General features: G+C 49.4%; 1 protein-coding gene across 1 annotated transcript in view; it reads right to left on the bottom strand.

Moving 5' to 3' along the window:
• LOC149341906 (uncharacterized) overlaps positions 1-18,154 on the bottom strand; it is a 69,668-nt gene that overhangs the window by 43,537 nt on the left and 7,977 nt on the right. The window contains exons 2-5 of the mRNA XM_089544205.1: positions 12,354-12,664; positions 6,861-7,092; positions 5,670-5,801; positions 4,343-4,501 (exon numbers count right to left, since the gene is read on the bottom strand). Of these exons, the coding sequence (XP_089400331.1) occupies positions 4,343-4,501; positions 5,670-5,801; positions 6,861-7,092; positions 12,354-12,664 (834 nt within the window). The remainder of the gene's footprint in view (positions 1-4,342; positions 4,502-5,669; positions 5,802-6,860; positions 7,093-12,353; positions 12,665-18,154) is intronic.

Raw genomic sequence — 18,154 nt, forward strand, 5'->3', positions numbered from 1 at the left:
ACAGGCTCCTTACTCTCCTGATATGTCCCCCTACGACTTCTGGCTGTTTCCTAAAATGAAGAGGCCATTGAAAGGAGCGCCATTTCAGAAAAGAAAGGACATTGTGGCTGCAACGACGGCAGAGCTAAATTCCATTCCGAAAAGGGCCTTTTCGGAATACTTCCAACAATGGCAGCACCGATGGGAGATGTATATGGAGCCCCAAGGAGACTACTTTGAAGGTTATTAGGTTTCCAACGCTCCAGTTATGCCAGTTTTTTTTCTTCGGCCAAAGGTCGGATACTTTTCTAACAGACCTCGTATATCAAATACTCGCGCAATATCAACCAAACATACTTCGCCTTCAGGAAACGCACTTAAACCCAACACATGAAAACTTTCAAAAAAATACGCAGTATACCGGAAGAACAGACAATGCAGTGCCCACTCATCGGGTGGCGTTGCTATTGTGGCTCAGAATTCAGTTCCCTCTCAATGTCTTCCACTGGCTACTGATTTAGAGGCAGTGGGAATGCGAACCCTAACTTTTGGCAGAGTAATAACCGTTTGTTTCCTGTATAGCTCGCCAGATCACCACCTGTAGATTGACGAAATTGAAAAACTTATTGACCAGCTTCCGGAGCCGTTTCTGTTGGTTGTCGATTTTAACGAACACCACCCATTAGGGGGCGGTACTAGAACCGATTCTCGAGTTGCGCTAATCGAAAAATTCCTATTGTCGTCTGGCTCATGCATGTTCAACGGAAAATAACTAACATATTTTAATACAGTACATAACTAGTACACAGCGATATACATTGCCAGAGGCTCTTCATTTCTCTTGGCAGCTACTGAGTGGGCTGCTATTGATAACCTCTAAAAAAGTGACCACTTCTACAGAGTGGTCACTCCAAACAAAATTTGAAAGTGGCAGACGAAAATGGATTTAAACTCAACACTGCAAGGACAGTCAGTGTACACTTCATAAAAAAAATGGTAGTAGACCCGAACCCGACACCACACTGAACGGGCAGAGTATTGCTGTCCAAGAAGACCACAAATTTCTTGGCGTCACAGTCGGCGAAAAGCTTACATTCACCACACATTACGCAGTTAAGACTTATGTGTATGAATGCACTAAACCTTCTAAATATCCTGTGCCACCAGTCTTGGGGTACAGACCGAGACGGCCTGGTGAGTCTTCTAAATAGCGTAGTTCTATCACGTATAGTCTACGGCTTTGTAGTGTACGAGTCAGCACGAAGAGCCGCATTAAAAATGCTCGACGTAGTGTACCACCTGGGTCTGCGGTTGGCTACTGGTGCTTTCCGTACAAGCCCAATTGCCAGTTTGTACGTTGAGGCGGACCGATGATCACTTTAACGAAGGCGGAAGTTTAGAAGTATAACATACGCTACTAAGGTATTATCACATGCTGACCATCCGTGCAGCGCTCTATTGCGAAACCCAACCAGTACACTGCCGTTTTCAAACCGACCGTCTGAAACCCCACCTTTACCCATTAGAGTCGCCACACATGTCCAACACATCAACGTACCAGTCTCCAATATTCTGGTGACTTCTTCTAAAGACAACTGCTGCCTAGGAAAGTGCTTCCAGTTGACTGTGGCGCATCTTTTTGTGAGGTTGGAAAGCACGGGTAGCCAGCTGGCATAAAACAGCACTTCATGTACCTACACGCACAATATCAGTGCACAGCGTTTTACACTGATGCCTCCAAGACTTGAGTTTCATGTGCAGCTCACAACTGTCAATTTTCTAAAACAAAAAGAATGAATAGTCTTGGTTTGGTTTATCGTCCCAAAGCGACTCAGGCTATGAGGGACGCCGTAGTGAAGGGCTCCGGAAATTTCGACCACCTGGGGTTCTTTAACGTGCACTGACATCGCACAGTACACGGGCCTCTAGAATTTCTCCTCCAAAGAAATTCCAGCCACCGCGGCAGGGATCGAACCCGCGTCTTTCAGGTCAGCAGCCGAGCACCATAACCACTGAGCCACCGCGGCGGCAGAATGAATAGGCACACAAACATATTTACTGCAGAATGTCACGGTATCCTGTTGACTGTTAGATCCATCCTGAAAAAGAAAATCCCAACCTCTGTTAATTACTAAGGTTCCTTAAGTATGGCTGCGGCCCTGTCCTCTGGGAAACCCTATAAAAACCCTGTTATGAATTCTCTCTTGAAATGCCTTATGCTTGCACGCGCATTGAACCTTAAAATTACAATATGCTGGATACCAGGTCACTCGCCAGTGTGCCATAGAAGGAAATGAAGAAGGCTTGCTGCGCCTGCTGCCGAACTGAGTCGGATCAATATTAACCAACTTCCATACCAGCACCTCAGACCACATATTAGGACTGCACTCCGCAAAGATTGGCAGCAGTATTATGACGAACAAACACCGAACAAACTGCACACTGTAAAACCAAGGATTACAAGGTATGTTACAAAAAACAAAATAGATTCGACGAAGTTATATACGTACACCACACGCTCACATCTTTTAATAGATACAATGGCACCACAATGCGCGACATGTGGAGCCCACTTCTCGGTTGTCCACGCATTAATCAAGTGCCCGAGATTTTTACGCGTTACACACCACTTTAGGCTATTCCACCTGTCTTATACACCCTCCCGACACACTATTCATGCACGTACTCACTACTATTAGGCTCTATACACCCGGTTTTGATTTTAACATATGTTTATATTTTAGCCTGAGCCAACCATAAACCTTGTGTTTAGCGCTCTTTAGATGCCTTTGCGCCAAAAAAACCCAGCATCATCAACGACATGATAAGCGAACGAAAGCATGTTTGTAAATGCAGCGTGGTTTCGGTCGGTCAATGGCCTCACAGGTATCTTTCGAGGCGTAAACTTGAATAAAGGCGGAAAGCTTTTTGAATCCGGCTATGTCCACGACGTGAGGGAACTTATCACTGAAAATAGGGAGTGAAGAAGCGTCGCCGTCTGCCGAAGGCCGACGACGAAGGAGCCGCCGCAAGCGAAACAACGAGGGAATGATTAACTTACCGTATTATTTCGCTACGAACAGCACAGATGCAACAAGAAAGCAACCTTTTACAGATCTTTTAAGACAGCAACAAACGCAAGTGTGATAAAAAAAATCACGCAGAAAGATTGCACTATGAGCTTACTTCTGACATTTCGAACTATTTGAATTTTTGATTTCGCAGTTCGGGCTCCAAATGTCGTGTCGGAAAGCGGCAAAACTCGGTCACTGGCGAATTGCGAAAAGTGTTGTTTCAGCCAACAACACAACATTTCACCATCATCAGCCTGACTACGCCCACTGCAAGGCAAAGGCCTCTCCCATGTCTCTCCAATTAATCCTGTCCTTTGACACAGCAGCTAGCGTTACCCTTTTAAGCTGCCATCGTTGCTTGAAAGAATCTCTGCGACAAACCGCAGATGCTGCTACATCACCGTCGCCTTCGCCCTCTGCACGCTCGCGCCACCGCTAGAGGCGCGGGCGTCGCTGCGGAGTTAGATGCACAGGGTGATTATAGGTGGCACTGCTTGGTAGCGTTTTTGCTAGCCTACTGTTCTCCCACAGTGCTTAGGCGCTGCCCGATATGCTGCACAATACATCTTAAGTGTCGCGATTGGGACAAGTAACTGTGGCGTTCCGCTGCTGAGCACGAGTTCGCAGATTTAAATTTAACCAAGGCGGCGGCACTTCGTTGAGGGTTGAATGCGAAAAATAACTAACAAACAAGAACCATCAGTTTACTGAGGTTAATAATCTTTCTTTATTAGACCATCATGTCCTAGATAATGATGAAGTCCGGAGCGAAAGCTGCCCATTGACAGCATGACCATGAATTGGAACGCCTACATTTGGCCATTGACAGCATGACCATGCATTGGAACGCCTACATTTGGCTCCATTATTTATTACAATGAAAAAAAAAAAGACAAAAGGCAACACAAGTAACCATAAAGCAGAAATTCAAGGCGAAAACCACATCACGACAAGAAACCGAAAAAAAAGCATATAGCACAGTCAGTTAATGAAATATTTTAGATCAAACGACAGGTGAAAGAACAGAAAACGCGAAGCCAATAACACTTTTTCACAAACTGTGGGATTAGGAGGTAAAAAAAGCAAGCGACAAAAGCTAGAGATTGTGCGAGAGAAACAGTTCCGCTAGGCTTTTCCATCTCACTCACTTGACGTCCTCTCCTGTATTGATTAAAGTCTATCTCTCTCTCTTTCCCTCACGTGACGTCACAATAGCATGCCTTGCAAGTCTGGGTGGCGTCGGTGAAGCGTAGGGGCAGGGCGCAAGGGGCGAAAGAGGAACAGGTTACCCTGGTTGCACTGTGGTCCCCTGAAGCCGGGCGCGCAGGAACAGCTCATGGGGTCCGGCTTGCAGAAGACGTAGAGGCCGCAGCCCTGGCGACCGGCGTCCGGGGAGCCAGGGGTGCAGAGGCGGTCGCACTGGGCGCCCACGCGGTTGGGCCCGCACGCTGCGCATGCGACGCGGGGAAGGCGTCAGTTACGCGCACTTACGCGTTCTTCGTTGCAGCGGGCAGGACAACAGCGGCCGTATTGTGTGACTGCTCTTTGCACGATTCGTTGTTTCGTCCGGTTACCCCTGGTCGCTGCACGACGTCTGAATTGGCGCATCGCTAGCCATGAATTCTGTCTGTTCTGACACAACAAGGCCAGGCAGAGAGAGAAACCAAGGAATGGGAAGAAAAGTCAGTACTGAGTAGAGTACCAGCAGGTGGTTGTTTCTACCCCCCTACTTCACTGCTGGACATGCTTCCTTATGAATGCGCCGTCAGAAGCACACTATCGGGAGAATTATGTGCGGACATAAGCGACCACATGCCTGTCGTTTCGATTGCAAAGCGCCGCTGCGTTCGTAGGCCCAAAGAAGCAGGTGTAATCGCATATCCTGATATCTCGCCCCCAGCATTAGGAAGTTTCAGACAGAAACTGCTCCGGATTGATTGGAGCGATATCTTTCAGCTCACGGACGCTAATAATTCTTATAACAAATTCCTTCTTATAACAAATTCCTGAGCATTTTTCTACTTCTAATCTTTCCGTTAAAGTTTTCATTCAAAAACTCGAGGAAGGTAATAAACCTACCTTGAAAGCGAGTGACGCGGCCCGCCGAACGAAGCGATCGCAGAGACTCTCACGATTATCTGGAGACGGAAGGAGGCAGCACTTTTCCGCGAAACGCTCGGAAGCGTGAACATCGCATTTGGTTAGGCTGGATATCGTGGTGTCCGCTGCAGAATTATTGAACGCTGAAATAGTACTTTCGCAGCCGCAAAATCTTTGAACAATTAGTGCGGGCTCCCAGACTGAAGAGAATAAAGCTGTGCGTGCGAATTAGGTCCCTCGAAATCGTACGTTTTTCACTTCATTCAATGTACTTCTCGCCGGTAAACATCCGGCATCCGACTTCTGAACTGGTAAAGCACCGTCTGGGTCATCTCTTTCGAGATACATATCGATTTATGCAGCTGGGCACACGTTTTTTACCGAATCCAATAGCGAAGCCAAAAAAATAAGCTGCGATTTTCTGGCAGGCGGATCAACGAAGGCGGCTGACCCCTTGTTAACCTCCAAACGTGGCAAGGCTAGACATAGCTGCGGCGTTTAGCCCACTGCACTTACGGGTGTCGCAGTTGGGTCCAGCGAATCCGGCTGGGCAGACGCACACCCCCCAGGTGTCGTGGCACATGCCCCCGTTGCGGCACGGGGGACAGTCCTCGCTGCACGTGGGGCCGAACTTGCCGCGGGGACAGCCTGCGCACCATCGTCCCTCGAACATCCACAAGCGCAGAGTGCTTCGCGAATATGTAACCGTCGAATGGGAGCATGCGCATGCTGAGAGTAAATGCACAGTGGAAACATATTGTCGGTTAAGCCCCGGGAAAGAAAAGCGAGTAGCGTTCACTGTGCGCTCAGACAGATTAGCAAATATTAAGAAACAGGTACATCATGCCACGCGGTAGTATACGCGGTTGGCCTGAAAAGTAGCAGCAAAAGGTTTGAAAAGTTTTTGCATCAGTCACATGTAATGCCCCACAACCGGGGCCTTTGAGGTAATAAATAAATAAACACTACACATGCGCCAATACCCTGCTAGAATTCTTACGATTTTACATGTACAAAGTTCCACAGCCACAGAGCTCTAATTCACCGGCATCAAGCAAAAAACTCTCAGACACATGTGGATGTGGGTTACACCGCATTATTCACATTTTAATTGCGTCCACCCGATGCTCTTTAATATTAAATATTAATGCAAGACGCAAGGCGCGGTGTTTCCGACTCCGACAGAGCAGCAAATAAGCTATGCCTAAAGAGCCTAAACTCTATTAGGGCACTATAGACATTCCATTTGGTGAATAGTCGCTTACCAATATCCTTCCAACATGTTAGCAATATCGTTTACTAATGGTTGTGTCTTGCCAGCGCTTTCCTATGAATCTAAACTGGGGACCATGCAGCGAGTGATGCAGACGAAAACTATAACGGTAGCATTAAGAGACAGAGAAGACACTATCTAGTGGTATCCATGCTGGAATGACAGGGCATGCAGTGCATAGAGAAGATAACTGATGGCCGCTTAGGGTGACGAGGCGGATTCCAAGGAAAGGTAAACGCAGCAAGGGAGTATCAGCAGTAGCTGGCGCAGGGCAGGATTAGCAGTGGGCGTCATTGTGGTCATGATGATGAAGGCCCTGCCGTGAGCAGCGCCAGTGAAGACTCGTGCGCGCATTGCGCTGTGTTGTGCAGGCATTTGCAGCGGCGAAGCGTGCGGATCGCGTTTTGAGCTCCATCGCAGGGGAGAAGACCTACCGGCCACGACGAGCCGGATCCAGGCGTGAAGCCGGGCGTCCCTCTGGCCGCTGTAGTGGCACTCGTAGACCCCGGCGTCAGCGGCCTCCACATTCGCCAGCGTTACGGTCTCGCTACCCTCGAATTCGGGCAGCTCGAGCCCTTCCAGCCGCCACACCAGGTTCTCGACACGATGCACGCGCTTGGTGACGCGCAGGTGCACCGTTTCGCCCACGTGCGCCACCACGTACGCCTGTCCGACACAAACGACTGTCCTTGGTTGGGCTCGCCTCGGAGCACCGGCAGGTGGAGCCATGTTAGCAAAGCTCCGAAATTGTTTCTCTGAATGTGGCAGCTCTGCCAGGCACACAGTCGCCCGAACACAATTGGTCACCGGTCATTTGGTAATGAATAAAATAAAATAATGAATCATGATGGTGGTACCGAGATTCGAATAGGTGATCCCTCAAATAACTAGTGTCTTAGCAGCTTAGAGATAATGGTGGTGCACCTTCTTCCTCATCCTCATGCATGCTGTCCTGTACGGCTGACCTCATTGGAATCGCCTTTCGTGACACTCCAGCGAGAGCGACAGCTGGGCTCAAGAAAGCGCAGCACACGCTGTTACGAAGCCGCTTTAGCTGAGAAGCTCGGCGTTGCGAAACAACTGAACTCGAGATGCTTCAGTCGCAGCAAGAACTATGGGCGAGCAAGAACACACGGAAGGCGGAGCTCGGACAGCGCTCTGACTTGGACGTTGCCTTGCTCGATCGTAGTCGAATCGGAGCTCTCAAAACGTGACAGTCTTTGCTTAGGCCAGCATTTCTTCCTTTTGTACTTGCGAATTTGTTCGTCGCTCAAGGGCACACAGCACCGGCAAATGTTGTTTGACGTGCTGGGCTATGTATTTTCTGAGCACCAAGGAGACGACCCACTGTTAACTTGGAGGCCACACTCTTGATGGGAGTTGGCAGTCCCTCCACACTATTGGACGATACCAGCGTTACAACCGCTCCGAGAGGCCTTCCATTGCCTGAATGGACCCCCCCACTCTGAGCTTTAAACAAATAGCCCTGGCAGTTCAAATTGTCTGTTCTCAGATTAAAAACTAAGGGATTTTTCTTCAAGAAAGAATTACTCGACGCATTCTGCGATATTTTTCACTCTGGTGGCAACCACTAGGGCCGACTGCAGCATTTTCTGCGACACGGGCTCCTAAATGGTGTCGCGTTAAAATACTGTCAATAAAGAAGACAGGCTGGTGATATCTATAGTAGATACCAGCCTAACGTAGGTAGCATAAGAGGCAGCTTCTGCCTTCCAAGTGCCTGCGTGGCACTCGCAGTAATACAGGAGGCACTACGTCCGCCGCTATGGACAAGAGTGGCGCTGGTGAACACTCACAAGGTAAAGATGATGGTGATTCTTAATGAGAATTGCCAACACAGTAAACAAAAAAAATAATAAAGAAAGAAAAGCTGAGCATGGTGGCAATTGCCACCACCCCGTTTGAAAGGGGGCGCTCCTGTCGATCCGTCCGTCCGTCCGTCCGTCCGTCCGTCCGTCCGTCCGTCCATCCATCCATCCATCCATCCATCCATCCATCCATCCATCCATCCATCCATCCATCCATCCATCCATCCGTCCGTCCGTCCGTCCGTCCGTCCGTCCGTCCGTCCGTCCGTCCGTCCGTCCGTCCGTCCGTCCGTCCGTCCGTCCGTCCGTCCGTCCGTCCATCCATCCATCCATCCATCCATCCATCCATCCATCCATCCATCCATCCATCCATCCATCCATCCATCCATCCATCCATCCATCCATCCATCCATCCATCCATCCATCCATCCATCCATCCATCCATCCATCCATCCATCCATCCATCCATCCATTCAGGTACGGTTACCCTACACAAAAATACCCCCGTAGGCAGATGACTGGACAGCCGTCGCCGTGGCTCAGTTGGTAGAGCACCGGACGACGCGAAATTCCGAGGCCGTGGGCTCAGATCCCACGGGCAGCATGTGGTTGTTTTTTTCTTGTACTTTCTAATCAAATCTCTTTACAAATTTTCTAATCTCACATTGATTAAATCCAAAAACTAAAATCAAAAAAGAGCATCATCCCTCTATGCTCCTTGGTGTCGATGACTGTTTGCTTCCGTGAGATATCAGCAAGCGCTTTTGCCAGCACCGGAGGTGGTGACGGCAGCGCCATTGTCAGCGTAGTGACAGTCCGCCTTTTCAAATCATCTGAAGAGATCCTGACAAAGTAAGGGTAAACCGCGCAAGGAACAGAGATTAGTTACAAGAGAAAAATATTTAAGCCTCTGCCTACGGCGGTGGGTCAGTGGTTAGGGCACTCGGCAACTGAGCCGGAGATCCCGGCTTCGAACCCGGCCGCGGCGGCCGTGTTTCGGGGGAGGCGTCACACAAGAGGCGCCCGTGTGCTGTGCGATGTCAGTGCAACCGCCACCTGCCGGCCCCATTACGCCAGTAGAGGCTTGAGGACTCCACGCGATGTATGAATGCGACTGAGAGGGTCGTGGCGCCATCAACACCGCGTGACCACAAGTGGACCAAGCACAGAGCACTGCCAAATTTGTAATTCCGAAGCTGGGCCACCCCAAAAATGGTTTGGTTTGGTTTATTGGGGTTTAACGTCCCAAAACAGCTCAGGCTATGATAGACGCCGTAGTGAAGGGCGTCCCTCATAGTCTCAGGACTACGAGGATTAGTGGTTTGGGTTAGTAAAATCCTGTATGATAATTCGATGGTAGTTACTCGAACATTCTAGAAGGTGGTGACTCATGCATACCATATAAGGGCAATGGAACTGGTTCCAGCCGGACTTTTGGCCGGAAAATCGCAACATTAGACCCTCATTAGACATAGAGAAGATCAGACAAGAAGTTCATTCAATAAATAAGATCAGACAAGATTAGACTAAATGCTATCACATTTTCTTTGCAAATGTGGTTAAAGAGGCCCTCATTTTTTTTTTTCATTTGGGACGTACTAGAGCTCATTGATCACTTGACCACTTGAGAAACTGCCCGCAGGTTCTCTCCTTGCAAAGTTATGCGAGCCGATTAGTCCGCGATTTGTAAGATAGCCCAATGTCAAGCCATTTGTGGTAATGAACAGCTCAAAGCGTGTGAGAATAAACGTAGCCCAGGACGCCGCAAGTAGCTGACTGCACAATTCTTACGGGAGCCTTTATTCGCCAGAAACTGGACAAATTGGAAACACCGGTATTTCGATGCTGTGCTCGGCAAATGAACGGCGTTGCGTTAGTTGCGACGCCGTGTTCAGCTTCGGCCTCCAGACTTACCAAGTCGATGAGTGGATTATAAATAGCAGAACAGGATCATGAGACGTGACGTCAGCAGCACCGCATGCATTGTTACCAAATCACGCATATAATATAACTAGGCCCCTTCGTTTCCGGGTTTTATTTTAATCAGAATTTGGGGGCTAAAAAAAATCAGGCAATATTTTTTTAGCTGAAAGTTGGGTGAAAATAGGGTTATTAAAAAAACAACAAAAAACACGCATAATTCGGCTTTTTTTCGGGTGAGCTTTTCGCAACAAGTGACAGTTTACTATAACAGTTCGTTCTACCGGTTTGGTTTAAGGGGGTTTAACGCCCCAAAACGACTCTGCCTACGGGGGACGCCGTAATGACAGGCTCCGGAATTTTCGACCACCTGGGATTTTCCTTCAACGTGCACTGACATTGCACAGTACACGGGCCTATAGAATTTCGCCTCCATCGAAATTCGACCGGCGTGGCAGGGCATGAAATAGGACATGAAATGTCTTATTATGCGAAGCATACTACTTTAGCTACCACTTCAGCCCTTCATCGTGGTTATGCGCCTCCAAATCACGTGATACATGACGTGTCACACCACGTGCCACGATGACATCACGACAGTGGAGAAACGGGGGCCCACCTCGCGCCGTCGCTGTGGTTGTGCGCCTCCAAATTACGCGACACGATGATGCTTCGCATTCTCCAGGCTTAACCAAGTTAAGCCTCAGCCATTTTTTTTTCTGCACATTAGTGCGTGGGCGATACGGAAATCGCAAGCTCCGTTAAATAATTATTTACTAATTAAAACTCTTTTCTCCTAATATATTAAAAATATTTCGTCTCATACGTTACGAGTCTCATACGGAGCCCTCTGGCATCTAAGCTAGACCGGCCTGCCTTTATTTGCGCAGTGAGAAAACACTCAACATCACAAGGACGATTTTAAAGGCGCCAAGTCCTTGTATCAGGGGTCGTTAGCATCGTTAGCGCTTGTCTTGTTGGTAGCCATGTTTTGGCTTGTCTCTTCTGACTCGCCCTTTTCGAACTTACCCTCGAATGCGCCCACTTCATGAAAATTACGTTAAAAGAAGATACAATAAATAACCTAAGATGCCGCTCTTGAATAAGATATCCGCAAATTAACATGCGCAGTGTCCAGCTTTGTGAAGTGGAAAACCGAGAGTGTCTATAAAGTTCATTTTCAGGGAGAAATCTGGTTTAACCCGGTTTACAGCAAATACTAGTGTATAGCGTCCCAAAGCAACTCAGGCTATGATGGACGCCGTAGTGAAGGGCTCCGGAAATTTCGACCACCTGCGGTTTTCCTTCAACGTGCACTGACATTGCAGAGTACATGGGCCTCTAGAATTTCGCCTCCATCGAAATTCGGCCGCCCCGGCCGGTATCGAACCCGCGTCTTTCGGGCCAGCAGCCGAGCGCCGTACCCCCTGAGCCACCGCGGCTTTTTTTTTGTCTTTATTGCCTGTTTTGACAGATTACAACAGATCATAAACAGATGTTCTGCGCTGCACTCTCAAACATCCAGAGAGGACATGTGTTTCACTCGCGTGAGAAAATCAAAACTGTTACAGGGTACACAACTCTCCCGTCAACTCGATAACTTCATCTCCAAAACATAGCTCCTTGTACACTCCACGTAGCTTAAATATGTTTTCTTTGAAGTAATCGCGGACAGAACGCGCATCTTCATCGCAGTGTCGTACAACCATCCTGCTTCGCCAAATACTGTGCAGGCCAAGCAGGAAAATTACATAATATTTATAAAGATCCGGCTCAACGTCCAGGAATCGTATCCCATACGGCGTCCAAGGTAAGTCTTTCTTTATTGTACGCTGGAGCACGTCCCAAAAGAGCAGCGCATCCCAGCAGTCAATAAAGACGTGTTCTATTGACTCTGGTTTGTGGCACAACAAGCAGTCAGCACCCCATGGTAAAAACAATCCCTTCACCTCCATCCATGTTTTAACCGGCAACGTCCCAGTGTGTAACTTGAAGAAAAACGTCTTCACACCCGCTGGTACCACCATTTTTCGTACTCTTTCTAAAACATTTCCTGCTTGGCCTCCACTATACAGTGGTTCAGAACTGGAAGCATGTGAAATTAAAGTACTGAGCCACCGCGGCGGGGCCGGTTTACAGTAAATACGTTCGGGGTGCAAGGGGGGGGGGAAGACGAACCTGCAGGGGCTCCACCTGGGCGTGATCGGTGGGCGGCAGCTTGAGCGTGGCCACCGCGGAGGGGATGCCCCCGGACGAAAGGCGGCAGGAGAAGAGACCCGCGCGCGACAGGCCCGCGCTGCCCGGCAGCATGAGCACGTGCGCCTCGGAGCCCTGCAGCAGCCGCTGCGAGGCCCGTGGGAGGCCGCCCGTGCGCTCGAAGCGGATGCTGGCCGGCGCGTGCTGCTCGCTCCAGCAACGCAGCAGCGAGCGGGCGCGGCTGCGCAGGTGCCCGAACGAGCTCTGCAGCGTCAGGTTGGCGTCGAACTGAGCTGCGGAGAAAATAAGGTTGGTTGGTTGAGCTGCAAAAAGGCGCCGCCACCGGCGGACCTACTACCAGTCCCTTCTCTAGAGCGGTGGGAGGCTACACTGACCAGCTCAGACCCGTTGGCGCAAGTCCGGGCCACTGAGTGGGCTCACAAGGTCGCCAAGAGCCATGGGCTCGAAGCCACCTAGTATAATGCCCACTAGGGCTCAGTGCTGACAATAAACGTTTTCCAATCCAATGGGGTTTAACGTCCCAAAGCGACTAAGGCTATGAGAGACGCCGTAGTGGAGGGCTCCGGAAATTTCGACCACCTGGGGTTCGCATTGCTCAGAGGGAACAGCGCAAACACAGGCGCTGACTTAGAACTGAAGTTTATTCGAAAGATGCACACACAATAAATAGTCTCGAGGCAAGCTGTCAGCTGAGTGAACGTCAGGGCCGGATAAAAGCGATGAAATCTTAAAAGCTATAAACTTTTTTTTAAACAAGGAACGATGCCTATGGGAAGAGTGACATGAGAATATGAAAACAAGAAGATGCAGGTGAAGGATGGATAATGGGCATGCGGTTGGGTAAAAAAGGAACGCCGCCAGCACTTTATGTAACAGGGATAAAAAGTTAAAAGTGTTCTACGAGAGATAGGATCACTTCTTCAGATAGGCAGTCTATTTCGATAGTAGGTTTATGGACGGACTGCTGACACACGTCTCACCAAGGTCTTCAATTAGATAAGCTTCGTGTATCTCACGTGTGTGCTTCTCGTGATATTTTTTGAAAACCTTTGTCTTGTCGAGGGCTGGCACGCAAGAGCATTTCTTACAGTGAATGACTAGGTTGCTGAATGTGCAGGTCTTGAGTGAATTCGAGTGTTCCATCCAACGCTCGTTCATGCTCCTTCCTGTTTGTCCAATATAGGAGGCACCACACGATAGCGGTATATCTCATATACAGCCGAGGTCACACAGGGTTTTAGATATGGTGCCTTGTGCTTTGTCTTGAACGCGCTTTTCGGCTGATCCTCCTGACTGACTCTTTTAAAGAGGCCTCCTAATTTGTTAAGTGTCGAAAAAAAGCTATGTGTATTCCGTGTTTCCCGGCTATTTTCTTAAGTCTATGGCTTGCCTCATGTGCGTAGGGGATTACCGCTGTTCTTGATCGATCCGGGCTATTGATGGCGCGGCCAAATTGGCGAAGCTCTCGCAGTAATTTCTCTGCCAAGCTAGCGAGGAGCGACATGGGGAACCCTGCGTCTGTCAACCGTCCAACCTACGCCTGGAAGCTGGTCGGGACGCAGTGATAGCACGATCTTTGAAGTGCGTTCCTTAGAGCTGATGTGGCGATGCTGCGTTTCACTAGTTTCGAGTGCGCTGAAGAAAAGGGCAGGAGGCTCTTCATGGAGCGTGGCGCGTATCTCTAGCAGATGTGAACAGGTGCGATTCTGAGGGTCATATCAAGGAACTTCAGTTCATTGTTTGCCGGAAGCTCCGAAGTTAAGGAGAGACCTTTCAGTTTCGACCTAAACAGGCTTATGACGCCTTCCGGTGTTGCGACCTGGTTGATGGCGTTCGGTTTGAAAAGGACAAGATAATCATCAACACACCGCGTGATCTTGACGGCCCCGTAGTTGTTAAGGTTTGGCAGTATTATCCTGTAATATTTGGCCAGCAAAAGGTCTCTTAGCACAGGTGCTAAGCAGGACCCTATGCATACGTCATCCTTTTGCTTGTAAAGGGCCCCATCAAAGCAGACTGAAGAAAACTGAAGGTAGAGCCTTAGCAGGTCGAGGAACAATGTTCAACCAAGTCGCCCGCAATAACGCCCTCGTTGGTGTAGTTCCCGAAACACTCGTGTCTCAAAAACCGCACCGCTAGTTGCCCTAAAGCCTGTACAGGTCCGTCTCGCGCCACCTTTGTGCTGACAGATGGGCTACCCAGAGTCTTTCACCCTCTTGGAAGTTTGATTGACGCAAAAGCTATATGTGCTGGTCCGGTCTTTGTCGCATATGCCGCTGAGCTCGAACAAAAAAAAAAAAAAGGTCAGTGCTCGCACAGCCTCACTGAACAAACAATGGCAGTGACAATCAGCGCTGGAATTTCCCACCTGCGTTCAGGAGGTGTAGGATTACAGGCAAGTTTATACCTTCAGGCATCGTTTTGGCATGCTATTGGTCTAGTAACAAAAGGGCTGAATCTGTTTTGTGTGAAACTGAAAATTCACGATGGCTATCGAAACGGCGCTTTTTGAGAGGGATACAACAAGACAAACTAACCCGGGCCCTCAATACAATATATAAAGCAACACTAGGACTCCCCCCACAGGCTTCTACAGACACCCTGTATAGAACAGGCCTTTTCTACCCTCTTCAAGCCCTCCTTAACCTGCGCCGGGAGAGACAAATCATCCGCCTGTCCAGCTCACCATTTGGGCGGTGGATACTATCCCAGACTCCCTACGCACCTATCTCTTTCCCAGACCCACCGCAGTCTCCGATCTACCCCCCTAGCCTCCGCCTCACACCCATTCCACGCAGCATGTCCGCACATACACACCTATACCGGTACACTTCCACACCTCAGTGCTCAAACTGTCCAGACACATATGCAGACATAGAACCCTGCCTTACACAGTGCCACGACGCCTTCCAGTCCCCCGCCTATCCTTTCCCCTCATCCCCCCCCCACCGTGGCTCATCTGGCTCGCCTCCCTGGATCTGAGACTGCAACGTGCCCTCGCCGCCTTGGCACAGGACCTATTGAACGCCTAATAGAAATGATGTTCTAATAAAAGTGTCACACCACCACCACCACGGAGGATTGGAAAGGGCGGCTTTGACCATATATGCAGACAGGAGCGGGCGTGCCATTCAGGTATTTGACTGAATTTGCACAATCACTGTCTCGGGATGGCCTGATTCATCTGTTTCCGTCACGTACCCCCTTTGCCAAAAGTAACCGAGCAGCAGGTTTTTGCTTCTCACCCGTATAACGGAGCCTTTATGGGACCCCTCAAGACCGAAAGGTGTCGAAACGTGAGGACAAGGGCTCACCTTACTTTACACAGATTAAGAGCTTAAGGGCCGCCATAAGTGCTTCGCTACGCGGCTAAAGAACAAATCATAGTTGCCGGGTTACTTTTGGCAAAGACTGTACCCATCGGGGACAAAATTTTGCGGGACGCCGGTACGGCGTTTTCAAGCTGCCTCTGCGCCACTAGGCGGCGCAGTGGCCGCGTCGAGGCTGTGATGGCCGATGACTAGGCGCATGCGCGTCCTATATTCGTCCGCTTGCCTGTCTGATAACTCGTTTCGCGTGAGTAGCTGGTTTTTCTGAGCTTGGCCGCGGGCGGCCACTTTTCGCCGCTTGCGCTCGCCAGCAGCCATATGGCCGCCGTACTCGGCGCCCTGCCCAGCGACAGCGATGACGGTGCGCATTCACGGCGCCCGTCGCATTTATATAACTTTTTTTGAGAGAGAAATAAAGCGCTGTTTTTTCCTTAATATCACTAATCGTTTGTAACTTCGTGAATACGTTGGAGGACGGGCTGGTTCTGCTGCGTGTTAGAACCACTTTTTGACGCACCTTAAAGGCGAACGTGCATCGTAACTACTTCATAAATATTCTGCTGCTGTAAAGTGCGAAGAAAGGTAGGAATGCTTTCGCAATAAATTTATTGCCACAAAATAAAAAAAAAGTGGAAATAAACAAAACCGGAATCCAGGCGTCCATCGCAGAAGCCACTTTCAACTATTTTGAGAAGACACCGTCAACAGAAGTCACGCTTATAAAACGCCGCAGCATCTATTTGTAGAAAGACCTGTAAAACACGAAGCCTTTCCTACTGTCTTGATGGCCGCCTGTTAATTATCTGCGTTGGCATTCCCAAAGTTCGACTTCAAATGGTAAGCTTTTATTAAGCCCTATGCATATTCTATGGTGTCCTCCGGTGACTGTGCTAGCTGTCGCACGCCACGACTTCCAGGAGCAGTCTTCACTCTCTGCGAAGTGTGAGGAGGACCTCTGTCCCGCTGAAATAGAAAGCATTTAGCCCAGAATAGTCCGCCAGGACGCAGGGCAGGACACGTCCTCAATATTGTTCACGTAAAAAGGCAAGGGTCATTCGATTGTCACTAGAGGTCTGAGCCCTCTCATTGACTTGCTGCTCAGACAGCCTCTCCATAAAAAAAAGTTACATAAATGCGACGGGCGCCGTGATAGCGCACCGTCATCGCTGTTGCCGGGCAGGGCGTCGAGTACGGCGGCCATATGGCGGCTGGCGAGCGCAAGCGGCGAAAAGCGGCCGCCCGCGGCCAAGCTCAGAAAAACCAGCTACTCACGCGAAACGAGCTATCAGACGCGCATACGCCTAATCATCGGCCATCACAGCCTCGACGCGGCCACTGCGCCGCCTAGTGGCGCAGAGGAAGCTTAAAAACGCCGCTCCGGCGTCCCGCAAAATTTTGTCCCCGATGGGTACATATCGAAATCCTCACGGTTGAAGGATCACATATTTGCATAAAAAATAAAGCTACAAGAAAAGGACTAGTATTTGAGGCGGCACGAAAAAAAAAAAATCTTGACGTCATCGCAGTCTGTTTGCCATGCTTGTATTTAATTTTTTAGTCTTTTCTACCTTATATAGAAAACAGAATATTTGCCATTAGGATGTGGTGATCAATCGATATAGGCAAACTTCCACCCATTACGGAATCAGGGTCCAGAAAACACTTACGTAAAAACACTGGCAAGTATCTATAACGGCTGCACAACCACCATAGTCCTCCATAAAGACAGCAATAAAATTGCAATAAGCAAGGGTGTAAAACAGGGAGACACGACCTCGCTAAAGGTATTCAGCGCATGTCTACAGGAGGTATTCAGAGGCCTGGATTGGGAGCAGTTGGGGATGTGAGTTAACACAGATGAGGAGCAGGAACTATTTTATTCTAAGAAAAGGACAAAAGGTTCTCAAGGGTGGGCTCCTACTTATCCAACAGTCCACGGGGCGGGGCCTCACGGAGAGCTGTGTGCACTAGCCATGTTTGGTCAGCTTGTTGAGCAGATCGCAGAGCGGCCTCCCATGGGAAGGGGGACGGGTTGGGTATAGGGCAACTGCGATGGGTGGGGCATTTCTCACAGGAAGAGTACAGGGGTACCCTTGGCCGCCCCACATGTTGAACACAGTGTGAAGGTGAAGGCAGGGGCAGCGACGAAGGAGGTAAGGTGAGATGTAGCCGGCTTGTCTGCAGTTGGCACCAGACCACACTCTATTTTGAGTCTAGTGTTGGTGGGGCGGTGGGAGGATGAAGCGGCTGTTTTTGCAATGAGTGGTGAGTTGGTGGTATGTGAGCAGAGCTCATGCGGTTTCCTGCGTGGGTTAGCGTGTCCGATTTGCCGGCACCCGGAGGGATAGTATTGAAGAAGCGTAGCTTGTTGGGCCAGTTGGTGCATGGTAAGTAGAAAACCAGCGAAAAGGACGCGTTCACAAGGAGGAGAAG

Source organism: Amblyomma mixtum, chromosome 5, assembly GCF_055824585.1.
Source record: "Amblyomma mixtum isolate Tamu chromosome 5, ASM5582458v1, whole genome shotgun sequence".
Taxonomy (NCBI): Eukaryota; Metazoa; Arthropoda; class Arachnida; order Ixodida; family Ixodidae; genus Amblyomma; species Amblyomma mixtum.